This window comes from Athene noctua, chromosome Z (genome assembly GCF_965140245.1).
Source record: "Athene noctua chromosome Z, bAthNoc1.hap1.1, whole genome shotgun sequence".
Taxonomy (NCBI): domain Eukaryota; kingdom Metazoa; phylum Chordata; class Aves; order Strigiformes; family Strigidae; genus Athene; species Athene noctua.
Window position 1 is genome coordinate 89,861,874 of NC_134077.1, and position 14,044 is coordinate 89,875,917.

Below are 14,044 nucleotides of genomic sequence, written 5' to 3' on the forward strand. Positions count from 1 at the left end.
TAGAGCTCTTTGAAGGAATCCGTGACACCACTAGGTAGTAAAAACCAGTGAAGTACACCTTCCAACTGGCTGAAATCGGACCTGCACTACACCTCAGTAAGTAAGCAAATCTCATTAATCCACCCTGTTGCTGTAACGTCTCATGCTTTTTGGATGCTGCTTGTACCATCCTAAAGGCTCCTGAAATGGCACAAATAAAGTGCTAATCTACATAATACTCATAATAATCTGGAAGGGAAACCAGCTTCTCTTCTGATGTACCTCCCTCACCCTTCTTCCCCCTTTAGCCACTACAGACCCTCGACTATCTGAGAACGTCCCCTAGAAGGAATTCTACTTCGTAAAATAAGTTATCGATGAAAAAAATTAAAGAACTACCTATCTTTTGAAGCTTCCCATTTTATTCATCATGCCACACACTACATCTAGTTTGACAGATACCCTTGTTTGTGCTATGCTGCACTGCATTTAATCTTTAGACAGCCGCCAAGACCAGAGCCCAGACTGAGATTACTTTAGTTAGATCTAAATATTTTACTTCAATCAGCACCGTGTCCCTCACGTTGCACGCTGCACACACATTAATTAAACTATTAGTCTTTCACTTGTTACCTTAATTCTCAGAACTACTGCACGCCCCTGGATAAACTGCACAGCCATCACCTGCCCAACTCTACAACAGTGGTTAAGCTGCAAAAGAGGCTAACAGGGAACTAGTAAGGTCTTATTTGCTATTTGCCTCAAAACCAAGGTCCCCTACAGCCCAGGAAGTCCTTCACAGAAGAAATTAAGTCAACTGGGAGCTCAGATTCATTATCTGGATCTCAGAAGGTTGGCTACTTGAGTAACATCTTTCTCCTGCCAGCGTAAAAAATAAACTTTTTCATCATAGAAGAGAGACCTAAATAGTGACAGTTTTTAATTGCGTCTCAAAATATTTAGAAAATCAAACCAACAAAACCTCAACATCCACACAATTTTAGCTCCTGAATCGTCTTCTCAAGTAGCTACAGCACCGTATTGCCCAACACTCCTGCTGTGTTTTTCACTTGGAAAAGTCTGGGGAAGGCCGTTTCCACCAGTTCAAAGGCCACAGGACTTCCACATTTGCAGATGAGCTGTCTCGCCAGGCTGGGACCCCTCGGCAAGCTCCAGAGATGTCAGGCGGCTCGTGAACGGCTGTCCTAGGGCTGGTGGACCGGTCTCAGACACTTCCACTGCAGCCCATCTTCTGGGCTGGAGGTGAGCTGGACTCTGCCCACTCTAGTGGGCAGTGCCATCCCAAATTTAACTCCGCAAGTCCTGATTTTGCATGACAGACTGAATGACACGTGACCAATTCAGATGCGAGTATCTCTTGTTTGTACAAATATGAACTTTACCTGAATATTAGAGCTGTCAAACTGCAATACAATGTAATTCCTATTTCTGGGCAAGTTAAACAGATATGTCCTTCAACGGTCCCTGAAGGGGAGGCTGTCCAATGAAAATTTTTGGTTCTGGGTAGGATTGTTTTCCCAGCAAAAATTCATTTTGGAACAACAGCAATTCTTCCAAACAGGGACTTCAATTCAACATAACTGCGTTTCTGCACTCACTTTCTGGCTCCACTTGAACACAAAGCAGAGTTTTCCTTGATAAAAAGCTATCATGGAGCTTAATTTAAATTTCTTGCTTGCCATGTTTTGTGCAAGTTAAACTGCGATGCCCTTTTATTATAAAACTACTAAATACATGTGTTTGTCTCCAGAAAACGGCATGTCATCTGCGTATTAATTGGTTAATATTGTAAAAAAAAAAAGACTATTAAACAAACATTTGGAAACATCATATTTTATGCAGTAAGATGATTCCATTTTAGAGAGAGAAAAACACCCGTGTACAGTCATAAACATCACACTTTTCTGTTTCCAGTCTTTGAAAATCCAGCTTGTAGGGAAGAAGGTAAGAAATCTGAAAGACCATCGGTCATGCAGAATGTTTTTCTTTCTTAATCAGGTCTGCTGTGGACTCTTACAAGGAACTACCACTGATGCAATTGCTTTCCAGAGCAGATGCAAGCCCAGATGCACACAGCAGACCTCCCTGTCCTCTGAAAAACTTACTGTACTTCACAAGGATTAACTCACACGGGTCATCAGCAGACAGCAGGAGGCTGGCTCCCGACAAGCCTCTGGAGATGCTCTACCATGGCTGAGGAAAGCATGCGTGCCTTCAGTGTACGTCCAGAGACACCAATAATTTCCTAGTTTTGTTTCTTCAGCAGTTTTCTCAACAAAAGGGGCCATGTGGCAGGCTAAATATAGATTACGTGCCACTGATCAGTCTGTGAAGTTGTATGAACTGATAGAAAGTCAGGTCCAGCACCAGCTAGACCATGAACGGGTTTTAAGCAAATGGCTAACTTCGTTCTGAGCTAAGTATGAGAAGAATTTTTGCATTGTTTAAATGACATTATCAGAACTGAACTGGAATCACTGACTGCTAAAAATGATTTGGATAGTTCAAAAATTCTGTAAGAGATTTCAATTCCATTTCTACTTTCAGAAGCCAAGTTCACAAACCACAACTTCACAAAGTTCAACCAAGTTTAACGTCGTTAGGAAAGCTGAAATATTGTTTGAATATTTCATAGGCTATTATGGTTCTCCCCCACTGCTGGCCGTGCCTGTCCATTACAGATCTAAGTCTCCACAGCCAAAAAAAAGCCTTTATTTTTTGGGAAGACAAGACAGCCAGTTCATGACTCTGGGGGGCAGTGCCACTCATGCAGACGCTAATGTCACTAATGTTGTTCCAAGCTCCCTGCCAGCCAGCTGCCTGCAACAGAGCAGCCAGTCTGACCTTTGGCCAGGAGGAGGAATGGCTCAATAGCATGAGAAGCCGCCTTATCGAATGGATTAAGTACAGGACCCAAGCCAAATGCCAACTTTGACAAGGACTTGCTCTGTTGGCCCTAGCTGAGTCAGTTAACCTTTCTTAGTTTTCCATCTTTAAAATGGAAATGATAATTCCTCTTTAACAGTGCTGCTGCAAACATATTGCCACAGACTGGTACCACGAAGGTGTGAGACACCTTGCCCGGCGATGCAGTGCAGTGCCACAGCCACTGCCATGGAGTATTTACAGCGGAAAACATGAAGTTAATAATCACACGTCATCCTTTCACTGTATATTTAATTCTAGATCCCATTCTTAACCAGAAATGCCTTTTAATTTTGCTACTCTTATCTTGAAATTGCTACTGTTTAAAAAAAAAAAAAAAAAAAGTAGTGTTGCAGTGTAGGATCTTGGACTGATGTCTTCAGGCGACCTACACGATAGGACCAGGTGAAATTTTATCTGCCATAGAATACTGCCCATCTAGTAGATTTCTGTACTTTGTGAAGATAATTCAAGTGTATATTGAAATCGGGTTGTGCTAATTGACAGAGAAAATTACTTTTGGAACCATATTTCCAAAGGGCCTCTGAATTTATTCTTTCAATTTTACATGCATGGGCTTCCATACCTTTGTGCATTTAACGTGTGTGTACATCACTCTGACAATTCCTAGCATCTGAAGAACAATTTCAGAGACTATTTTTGCACATGTGGTATTAGGACATTTTAGTAGAACAGATTTTAGAAAACTCATTTACATTCTGCACATTTAGCCACCTTGGTATCTTCATACTGCTTTCAAGTACTTTAATCAAAATTTTAACATGGAATTTTCATAGTAGAGAGGCTGAATTCCTGACATAAAACTGAAAAAGAAGAAAAAAAAAAATTCTGCCTCATTTTCTATGCTTAGTTTCTGTTCTTCAGAGGAGGAGAAGCCTGAAAAGCTTTTGACTGCAAACCTAAATATCACCCAGCTCTTTAGTAAAATCTGTCTGATACACCAGGTTCTGAAATCACGGCACCCAAAAAAACCTGCAGACAATTGATTAATAATGAGGTCAGAAATACAAATAAATGTACTTCTGATGAAGACTGGAGACACAGTAATCAAAGTGTTAAAAATTCATTTCATGCACATCTCATTTGCCTCTTAGCTGATATTTATCACATAATTCTGTGAGAAAGTAGAGGCCTAAGATGCTCCAGATAAATGTCTCAATTAATTGTACAGAGGTAGCCCTCTTTGAGCTGAACCAGAGCTGTGAGCTCTTTATTAAAAGCACTATTCTGTAGCCTGTAACCTTGTTCCTTGACTCCTCTCTAGTTTCCAATTTAAACAAGTCCCCATGCGGCCCGCTCTAAAGGGCTTTGTCTCCCTGTCATTGTTAAGAGAGCCGAGGCATCCTGGAAGTGTGAAATCAGACCTCATGAGCTGAACGGTTCCCCAGGGAACGCCGGACCGCGCAGAAGGTCAAAGTCATGGGCTGGACCATCTGAAAGCGTCTGATCGCCGGTCTGTGACACAGCAAGCGGGGTGGGGGCAGGGGGAGAGGGGAGCCAGGGGGCTAGAATTGAACACGTCTTAATTAAAGCCCAAAGACAGCAAAACAAACTGTTTTCTAGGCAGGCTGTCACACGGAGCCTGGATTTTGCTCGGCTAATGAATCTGAGTTGCTAACTATTATTCTTTAAAATAATAGGACTTTCGCTGGATTTGCTCAAACCTGTGGCACATCTTTTCCCACCCTGCCTGCTCCTCGTCAGTAATAAGGCAGAGGTTTTGAGTTTTATTTCGTGGTACGAGGGAAGGAGGAATGATCTACCCCGGTAAAGGAGACGTAAGCAAAGCCAGCAGCCTTCCAGCACGACCCACCTACACCTGCCCACCTTTGCTGCAGAAGGAGCAGCTTCCCTGACCAAACCTGCACGATGTCAGAGCGAAGGGCTCACGCCTTCCCAAAACTCACACAGGTTAGGCGAGCGGAGCGTGTATGAATTTCAGAGGCCACCTGGCACGATGAGCCCATTACACTTCACGTTCCCCTCCATCATCAGAACACTTCTTCACGTAAAAGGATGTCCCTGGAGGCACACACACTGCTGTGCCAGGGTTCTGCAAACAGCCCAACCCCAGAGAAGGTCTGTCCGTCCTACACAAGCCAGCAAAGACATGGGGAACGGGGAAAATATAACTTTTAGCTGAGGATTTAGGGAGAAAACGGCCATGCACTGAATAGCTAGAACACAATGGAAGATTTAAATTAAACTTTCTCCTCAGGAAGAGAAAGAAAAAGTAAACACCACGCTCAATGTCTTTCCATCTGTTAGATTATAGTTAAAAAAACCCCACAAACGTATTAAAAAATACGTATTTTCCAAGAAGGGCTATTTGCTCTGACCACAATTTCCAACAGAATACAATTTTTGATCGGTGGAAGCCCTAAGATTGCGTTTTGCCCGTGGAAAGATGCTGTTTTTCCTGGGGGAACAATCCTCACAGACCCAGCAATTCTCTCGAAGGCCCAGGTCCTGGAACACGCCCTATTTTTCAGCTCTCCCCAAAATCATGGTGAGCTTTCCAGTACCAGCAGGGACTCTCCCAAATCCTCAGCGGTTGTCCCTTTCCAGGACTTCCTTGTAAGTGGGCTGAGGGAGAAGCCTCGCTTTGTTCTTTTCTGGGGTGTTTTTAAAACCCAGTTATGGCACATCCCAGCAGCGCCCCGTTTTCAAACCGGCAGTGCCCACTCGCTCCCCTGCCCACCCCTTCTCCAAAATTTCAGCCCACCCTGGCATCCTGTTGAGTGCGTGTCTGGGGGGGGTGGTTGTAAACTGAGGTCTGAACGACCACCCTCATCTCCCCCTTTTTTAAAAAAAACCTGTACTAACCTTAACGATCTGAAGTGCACTGTCCAACACTGGGCTATTGAAACTGGAGAAAAGAATGCCCTCAACTATCAACAGTTTATTAGGGGCTTAACTGAAGTGACCTACTGTAGTAGCATTCAGGCTATGGGCTTTCTGTGGAAAGGAGAAGAATTGAGGGTTTCATTAAAAAGTAATTTGTGCTTTTTACTCATTCATTCAACGGGAGTCTCAATTGCTCTTTATTCACACAGAGTTAATACAGTATTACAATGCTGCTCAATGAATGTATGGTAACAAAAGAAAAATTTCACATTTTGAAAGGAAAAAAAAAATCCTTGCAACTGTAGTAAGATTGATGACTACTTAAAAGATTACAGAAATCTTTTTCCGTCTATGCTTATGCTTAATGATGGAATATTAAGGAATTTTAAAATCCATTCAGCCCAAACTAATAAATTTTGATTTATTACTTCACATGAAAAGATTCCTGAAAGGGAAACGGGATACGTTCAGCAGACAGGAAACAGAGAAAACCACACAGGTACTATACAGGTGTTTCAGGTAGTTTTCAGACTCCGGGGAGGGCAAAAGATTAACTCTGAAAGAACAATTTAGTAAGAAAAGCAAACTCGTCCTTAGCTTTTACCAACAGAAGCAATCCTTAGTCATGTAAGTTATGCCACTGATGACAGCGCTCTCCACACTGACTAATAAGTATTGCTCAGTGGAATAGATGTGGAGGGTCAAGTTCTATACAATCTTTGCAAACATGACTTATTGACAAACACCAAATAACCACTTTATTTCTAAATATTACTATTCAAAGTTTAATCTGAAATGACTGATCTGTACATACCCACAAGGTACTAAAAAGAGCTGTAAATGGCTACAGTAGTTAATAAGAAACCTTTGTCCCCTTTTCAAAATTCCACGTATTTTTCTCCAAAATATACAATGATTTTAGTAATGTCTGGAATGCACAGCCATCTTATAAAGTGTATCTGCTGTATTTTCTTTTCTTGTAATGTCTTTTCTTGCTAATGAACAGAGTATGTGGGACACAGGAAGGTACTGAGTGTTTTTCCCCCTCCTCCTGACCATCATTCTAAATGCAATGTCTGAAAATTTTTGGTAGCTCTGTACATCTTTAATTGAATCAAATGTATTTCCAAAAAATTTGTTCAACCAGCACAAATGACATGTTGATCTGGAAAAGTCGAAGACTGAACGAGGTCAGGGACTGAATTATCCCATTTGCCCCTGAATAACTTAATCTCTCTCTCTGTTCAGACCACATTGGATTATAAGGTCAAAGCCGAGCGAGGAATCCTTAGAAGCATTTCTCTAACCTACCCAAAAATAGAATCAGTTATTTTGCGTGCCACAAACTGGATGATCAGTTTCAGCAATAAAACATTTGCTCTGTTACCTTGTCTAAGAAAAAATAAGTAAATACTGGTACTCATGCTAGCTAATTTACAAAAAAACTAATAAAAATGAGCATATTGCTGTATAACTACATCTGCTCCTGTAACAGAACATTTATGTCCAAACTGCAGTGAAATCAGCCAGATCAGTATCGTTTCCTTTTTTTCCCCCTTTATGTTTTGGTTGTTTTTTTTTTTTTTAAAAGCAGAGATTGCTATTTTCTGACACAGAAGCAGCTCATTTTGCTCCACTCAGCTTGTGCAGTGTGAAGGTGATTGTACTTACAGGAGATAACTTGGACATTTCTGGGGAAATATGGTCACTATGGCTGAAATACTTCTTTAGTTTGAAAAGCAAAAGGTTAAATTATCCTTTCAGCTTATATCACATAAAATAGAAAAAAAAAAAAGAGAGCATTATCTTATTTATCTTCTTAAACAGATAAGCAGTAGTTACAGGAAACTGCATTTATTTGAAATGTCTGAAACCAACAGCAGCCTTGCAAAACATCTGGCAGATACCAAGAGGTTCTTTGGGCAACAACTTTAAAGTATACTATTTTAATTTTCCTTGTTCTCTGGAATTGAGCTTTAATTTGGATTGTTTTGTATAATTTTATCTACTAGAAGAAGAAGTCTTTTCTATGTATTTATTCCAGGAGCTCTGATGGAGAAAAATGTGTCTTTCACCCCTCTGAGAAATAACCCATGTAAGGCTCTGCTAGCACCAGAATGACTTGATGCCTTGCTTAACAAAAGTTTTGTTTGTTTGTCTGTGGATTTCTACCTTAATGAGCTGAAGGTGAGACTGTGCAAACAGACAATAATCTTCAGATAAACTTCTGCTTTAAACTTTTTTTTTTTTTTTTTTTTTTTTAAACTTCTAAAAAGGCCTGGTCTTACTGTGGTCTTTACTGTAACAGAAACTAAATAAATCCTTGCCTGTGACATCAGCTGCCATCAACGCCTCTGCCCTGATGACCTTCACCTGAAGAAATCCCACATCCTTCATGTTATGGAACATCATCATTGGACTCTAAAAAATAATAAAAAGAAAAAGAATTCCGGATTGCAAAACAGACAAACCAAAAGCATTATTAGTAGTCTCCTCCCTAGCCCTGATATAAGCTAGTGTAATTCTGTCTAACACACTCATGCTGTTAAATATTATTTTCTGAAGAATGCACAGTTGTCAGCATTTCTTTCAGTATTTTGCAACTTACCAGTGAAAAATACAAAGGAAAAATCAGAATTTGAATGATTAAATATAACACTAATTCTACTGAATTGACAATCCCCTCACAGCACACGAACAACTAAATTAACAACAAACTATAGCAGTGTTTTAAGAAAATTAATACAAACAATAAAACATTTTCTCTTCCTGAATATTTTTGTGACATCTATGTTCACATTTTCCCTTTGGTGGCTCCAGGAGTATTTTGAAAAGTGTCTTAGGGCCAATATTATTTTTGTTGTAGTTGACCATTATATGCAAGCTTGCCTATAGCATATATGCATATATAAGCTTGCAAATAACATGAGCAACAACAATCGAAAGAGGATTATAACAACAATTTTCATCATAATCACGTGAAAAAAAAATTTTAAATTAATTAAAAGATGTTTTCAGTTCCATGGCAGAAAGCTCTTAGTATAAATTATCACTTTTTTTTTTGACATAAATTTCTGCAATATCTACATATATTTAAAAAAGAAAGAAAAAATTAAAGACTAGACTAAATCTTGTACTCATCCAACATAGTTTTAGAAAGCTGCTTGGGAAGTGTGTTCTGTTGCTGCTCTTTCTTCAAATAACCAGAAGCAACAAACTTGGAGTATCGACACCAGTTAGGTGTGATAAGCTACAATTCTAAAGCTCTAACTTTGATTATAATTTAAAAGTTACAGAATTTCAAACGATGGGACATTGAATGCAACTTTTGAAACTGCAATCAATTAATAACAAACACGGAATTATCATTCAGTTTTTAGATAACCTAGAGGAGGAACTTGGAAAGAGGAGACTAGAATTAGATTTTCAAATCCATTTTAAGTCATATATGTATATGTGTGTGGCCTAATTTTTGGTTGTTTTTGCAAGTCTTGTTCGTAAATACTAGCACATACCTTTGTTTTGAAGTATTTTAAATTCTGGGCTAATACATTTAATGCCTGTGGCCTTTTCTAAAATTTTAATGTAGTGTGAGTGAAACCTTTTCCACTGTTTATGATAATGTCCAGATTTCTAGAAAACGCAAACATCAGGTAAAACACCAAGTCAACAATTCTTTAATTTATTATGAAGGCAAAATCGACTCTTATGGAAAACCAGAATAAATAGCATCACTGATCTGAAAACCACAGTTGCTGCTTAAGTGAAATATTAAATGTCAGCTTGCAAAAGCTACAGTACGTTTATGCATAATAACCTACCCATTAAAATGTAGACATATAATGTGCAAGCCCGACTCTTTATTAATAAAGACAATTCTAACAGTTAAACACACTCCAGATACGAATTTTGTAAGTCCCAGCTGACCATTTACTGTTTGCAGTGAAGGTCTGACCTTGGTACACTGAACTGAGGGATCCAGTTAAGTGTGGTACGCCACACGCTACGTACATACGAACACATGCATGCACATTATCACAGGGTAACGGTTAATAATTTTTTTTTTTTAATTTTTAAGTTGTTAATCACCAGAGGGCCTGCTTAAAAATACTGATGGCCAACTTTAATCAGCACACGCTCAACCCCCTTACCTCTCCTACCACAACGGAGATAATTCTGCTCTAATACCATCATGAAAGCGAAAGGATTTACAAAAATGTGTCCACATTTTACCCAAGTTTCCCAATGACCGAGACAAACACGGAGCTGCAGACAGAAAACAGCAAAAACCAAACACAGAGCGAGCCAAGTGACGGCCTCCCTCCCCGCAGTGCCGTCCAGCCCCCTTTTCCTAACTTCATCCCGGGAAGATCATTCTGCAAAAAGGCACCAGCGCTGTATTTCACTTTGCTACCTCTGTGAGCATCCCGCAGTATAATTATTTTTGAAGTTTTAGTTCCAGCAAGTCGGCTGGCTTAGATTCATTTACGGCACATCGTGACTGTGGAGACTGCTGAAAATAGGTACAATGCCAGGGCAGAGACTCTGGGAGAAGCAAATTACTTTAATACATTACTTTAAATACATAACTTTAAGTAATGATTTATCAGATGAAATTCTGTCTTCTTATTTATGATTATTGTTGAAGGCCTCAAAACCCGCATGGTTTCTGAAGCCTGAAATTTCCATAGCAGAGGAATCCGTGATTTGCTGTGAATCTTTTCAGCCCTCAATAGATGGGAAAAGATTGAAATGCTCTGGAGATGAGTCCTCTTTATTTTTTTAATGAAAGGCTGTATAATATATTTTCTGTATGGCTGCAGCAGCTGTCAGGGAGAGCATCTCAGTTCAGCTCTATTATGGGAGAAGCAATACCCCATCCTATGGCATCGAGATACACTGAGGGGCCAGTACTGATTGACAGCTTGTCACCATGACGTCTTATTCCATCTCTGTTATGGAGAAAATTAATGTCACACCACCAGCCTTATGACTCGCTGTCATCTTAGAACTGCTCACCTTTTATCAATGCTCTAAATAACATTTCAAGCCCATCGTCTCACGGTGGACAATCTGGTCAAGGGACATTAAATCGGATGACTGTGAAATGTCATAATAAAAATGGAATGCTAACAACTTCTTCTCTAAACTAGCTCCTCTGGTTTTTAAACTGTGACAAGGGGGACCGCGGGTTCAGCACACCCGTTCTGAAAAGGTCATACAATCTCTCTTGGTCTGTACCCATTAATGCGCCCCCCTCCTCACCCCAAAAGGAATTAATCTTTTCAGACAATTGTGGTAAAATAATGGTTCAAACAGTAATGCCTGTTTAATTTGTAAGGCTCTGATGTTCAGCTACAAATGGTTAAATGACAGTAATAGAGTCATTTTCCAAGGCTATTTGATCTGATGGCAAGGTCAGCTCATTAACTGTTTTTGGCTGCAGAAAGGGTGCAAAATACATTTCTCAAATGGAAGCTGGATTTTGCGAGAGGACAAAAAATAGCCCCCAAAATACAGCCACTCAATGGGGAACAGCACATCTTGCTAATTGCATATTCTTCCTTTGTATCGGTTCTGAAGTAGAGATATGAATACCAAAGACAAATCAAACGTCAGTGAAAAGAAACTATTTGAATTTCGTTAACCCTTGTCTTTTCTTTCTTTTGCTGCCCACTGGTCATTTTAATGAAAACAGTAAAATTTATCAGAAAGGTATATCGGCGTTACAGTTTGCAAAAACACATAATGAGAAATTCATGCTTCTGCAATATGAACATCTTCCAGAAAGATGAATGTTTCCAAATGCATACAGTCATGTAAATATAAGAAAGGACACATATTCATGAATATGCAAAAAATGGAAATAAATAGATCAATCTTACACCACATAATTATGCTTTACACTGGGGACAAAATATTGAGAATTTAGGAAAACCAATTAATAACACACAGTCGTAGCACGTTTCTACACTGCTACTAAATTATCAAAGCTATCAGTATCACTTGACTGCCATATCATCACACACAATAATCCACAGAAATACGGTACTGATGCACTTGGTAGCAAGAAGCATGTCACCTCAAAAACGTATCCATCAGAAATTTATTATATTTATAAAGATCTATTCTGGCAACCACAGGCTGTCTTGGTGGGTTCCGTAATGTGCAATAACTCTCTTAATTGTAATTATTTTTCAAAGATGGTGCGCAATACCTTAGCTCTCAGTTGGTTTAGGAATATTATGTTTAGCCTCACTAAGTCACCTCTATTAAACTGTGTTTATGATAACACTATTGGTGTATGAGTTGTACAAGCATTAGCAGACAGCTGATTCAGTGGAGATAGCCAGAATAAATTTGCTGAAGCGCACATCCTGCTAATCTGTTTGAAGAATATTGTACAGCATTAGTACTAGCACTTCATGTTATCTGCACAGCCTGATAAGGTACATCTTTATTAAATTCAGTTATTGAAAGGATGTCAGTCATGGAATAGGAATATTTTAAAATCTAAAAAAAAAATTAAGCGGCTCTTTGTTAGTCAGAGCTTGGTTTAATGGCTGAGTGTCTAGAGAAGCCTTTCTAAACACCTGGCAGCATTGTACAATAAAAGCTTTGTAATTTTAAGTGGAAATAGCTTTTTTTTTCTTTCTCCGTGTGTAGTGAGACAGTTACTTTTAGTGATTTAGGTATTAGCAAACGCTGGAGTAAGAGCTCCCCTCTCTGTTGCTTTGGTAAAACTACACAGAGTCTGTGTAACGTGAGGATGCTGGGAAATGAAAATAATTTGCTTCAGAATATTTTGAAATGAAAATATCCTTTAAACCTATTATTTTGATATACAAAATACTGCTCCAGCCTCTAATGTGCAGACAAAAAACCCCAGTTTTCTTGCCTTTTAGTCAATGCTCAAAAAAACAGCCAAAAACTATTGACACCTCAAACCATTTGGCACGAACAGTCACTAGAAACTGTACAGTCACCAAGTGCCTGCTCAGTTATTCTGTGCTGATAGAAGTTATCTGCAAGGCAGTAAAATTAACTTCTTTAGGTCACATGATCATATCAAATAGCTGAACTACTATGCAAGAAATACCTTGTTGTATAAAGAGGATTTGTAGCCTTCTTGATGTTACCTCTACCAGCTGCGATAATATTAGTAACTAGTTTAAATAAATGCCATTGGCTGAGTGTGATAAGGATATGAGGGATATATTTAGATATTTTCCCCCTGACAGCTATCATTCATATAAGCAAACATTTTGCAAACAAAGGGCAAAAGAGAAGAACTCCATACATATCTCTTCAGTATCTCCTCTCGCTCCTTCTGGTCCTCCAGGGAGTTGACGGAGAGGTCAGAGATGGTGACCGCGGCGGAGGCCGTGAGAGTGACCAGCAGCACCAGGCACCCCTCTCCCTCCTCCAGCGGCATCTCCAACTTGTGGGTCTGTTCTCTACTCAGGGTTGACAGGTCAACCTGGCACCTAGAAACAAACGTTCTCCATCAGCACGTGGTTTTATTCACGTCAAACAAGAGCACACCGGCTTATTTGCATTCAGGTGGACAAAAAAACCCCAAATCAGTGGAAATTCCCTCCCAGCTCCTGGAAGGATTTCTCTGCAGCTTCAACCCATGCCACTTGCTTGAATTTTTATTTTTTTTTTAAAAAAAGCTACCACCTGTTATGCATGTGAACAATAAATATTAACAAGAACATACAGATGATAGAAATAAGGTTAGCTAATATGCCCTACTGGAATGCAAAGATAATTTTAAAAATCCAGCTTCAGATGCAAATTGTATATTTAATTACGCCTCTTGTATAAACACAAAATGCAAGTTTTGATGTGAACGTTTTTGAGACCGTTCATCTAACAACGGCAAAAATCCCCCCCCCCCCCCCCCCCCCCCCCCCCGCCTCTCTCTCTAGAAAAAAATAATCTGTGTGGGCTTAATTGTGATGGAGTTAACATGACTGAGCAGAGAAAAATATGACTTGAGCACCACCCAAAAGGCTCAGCTCTCTTGCAGTAAGCTGTGTGTGGCTCAGGGTCAAAGCTTCATGCAGGCATCCAGGATAAAATCTGATGCCACAACCCCCGATATAATAAGATGTCTCACGTTGTAATGAGCAGGGAGTGCTTATAACTGCGCAGAGTGGCTGAAGCCAATCCACCCTGCTTGATCCCTTTCTGAATAACCCTGGCTGTACCATACACCGAGCTAATGACGAATGGCTCCGCACAT

At 39.7% G+C, this 14,044-nt stretch overlaps 1 protein-coding gene across 9 annotated transcripts in view; it reads right to left on the bottom strand.

Moving 5' to 3' along the window:
* Nucleotides 1–14,044, bottom strand: part of MCTP1 (multiple C2 and transmembrane domain containing 1) — a 280,669-nt gene that overhangs the window by 103,503 nt on the left and 163,122 nt on the right. For all 9 annotated transcript variants that reach the window (XR_012635495.1, XM_074931517.1, XM_074931516.1 and 6 more), the window contains 2 exons: nucleotides 13,094–13,280; nucleotides 8,121–8,214 (listed from right to left, as the gene is read on the bottom strand). Coding sequence is in view for 8 of the 9 variants with exons in the window: in XM_074931517.1 (XP_074787618.1) it covers nucleotides 8,121–8,214; nucleotides 13,094–13,280 (281 nt within the window). In the remaining variant the exon portion in view is untranslated. The remainder of the gene's footprint in view (nucleotides 1–8,120; nucleotides 8,215–13,093; nucleotides 13,281–14,044) is intronic.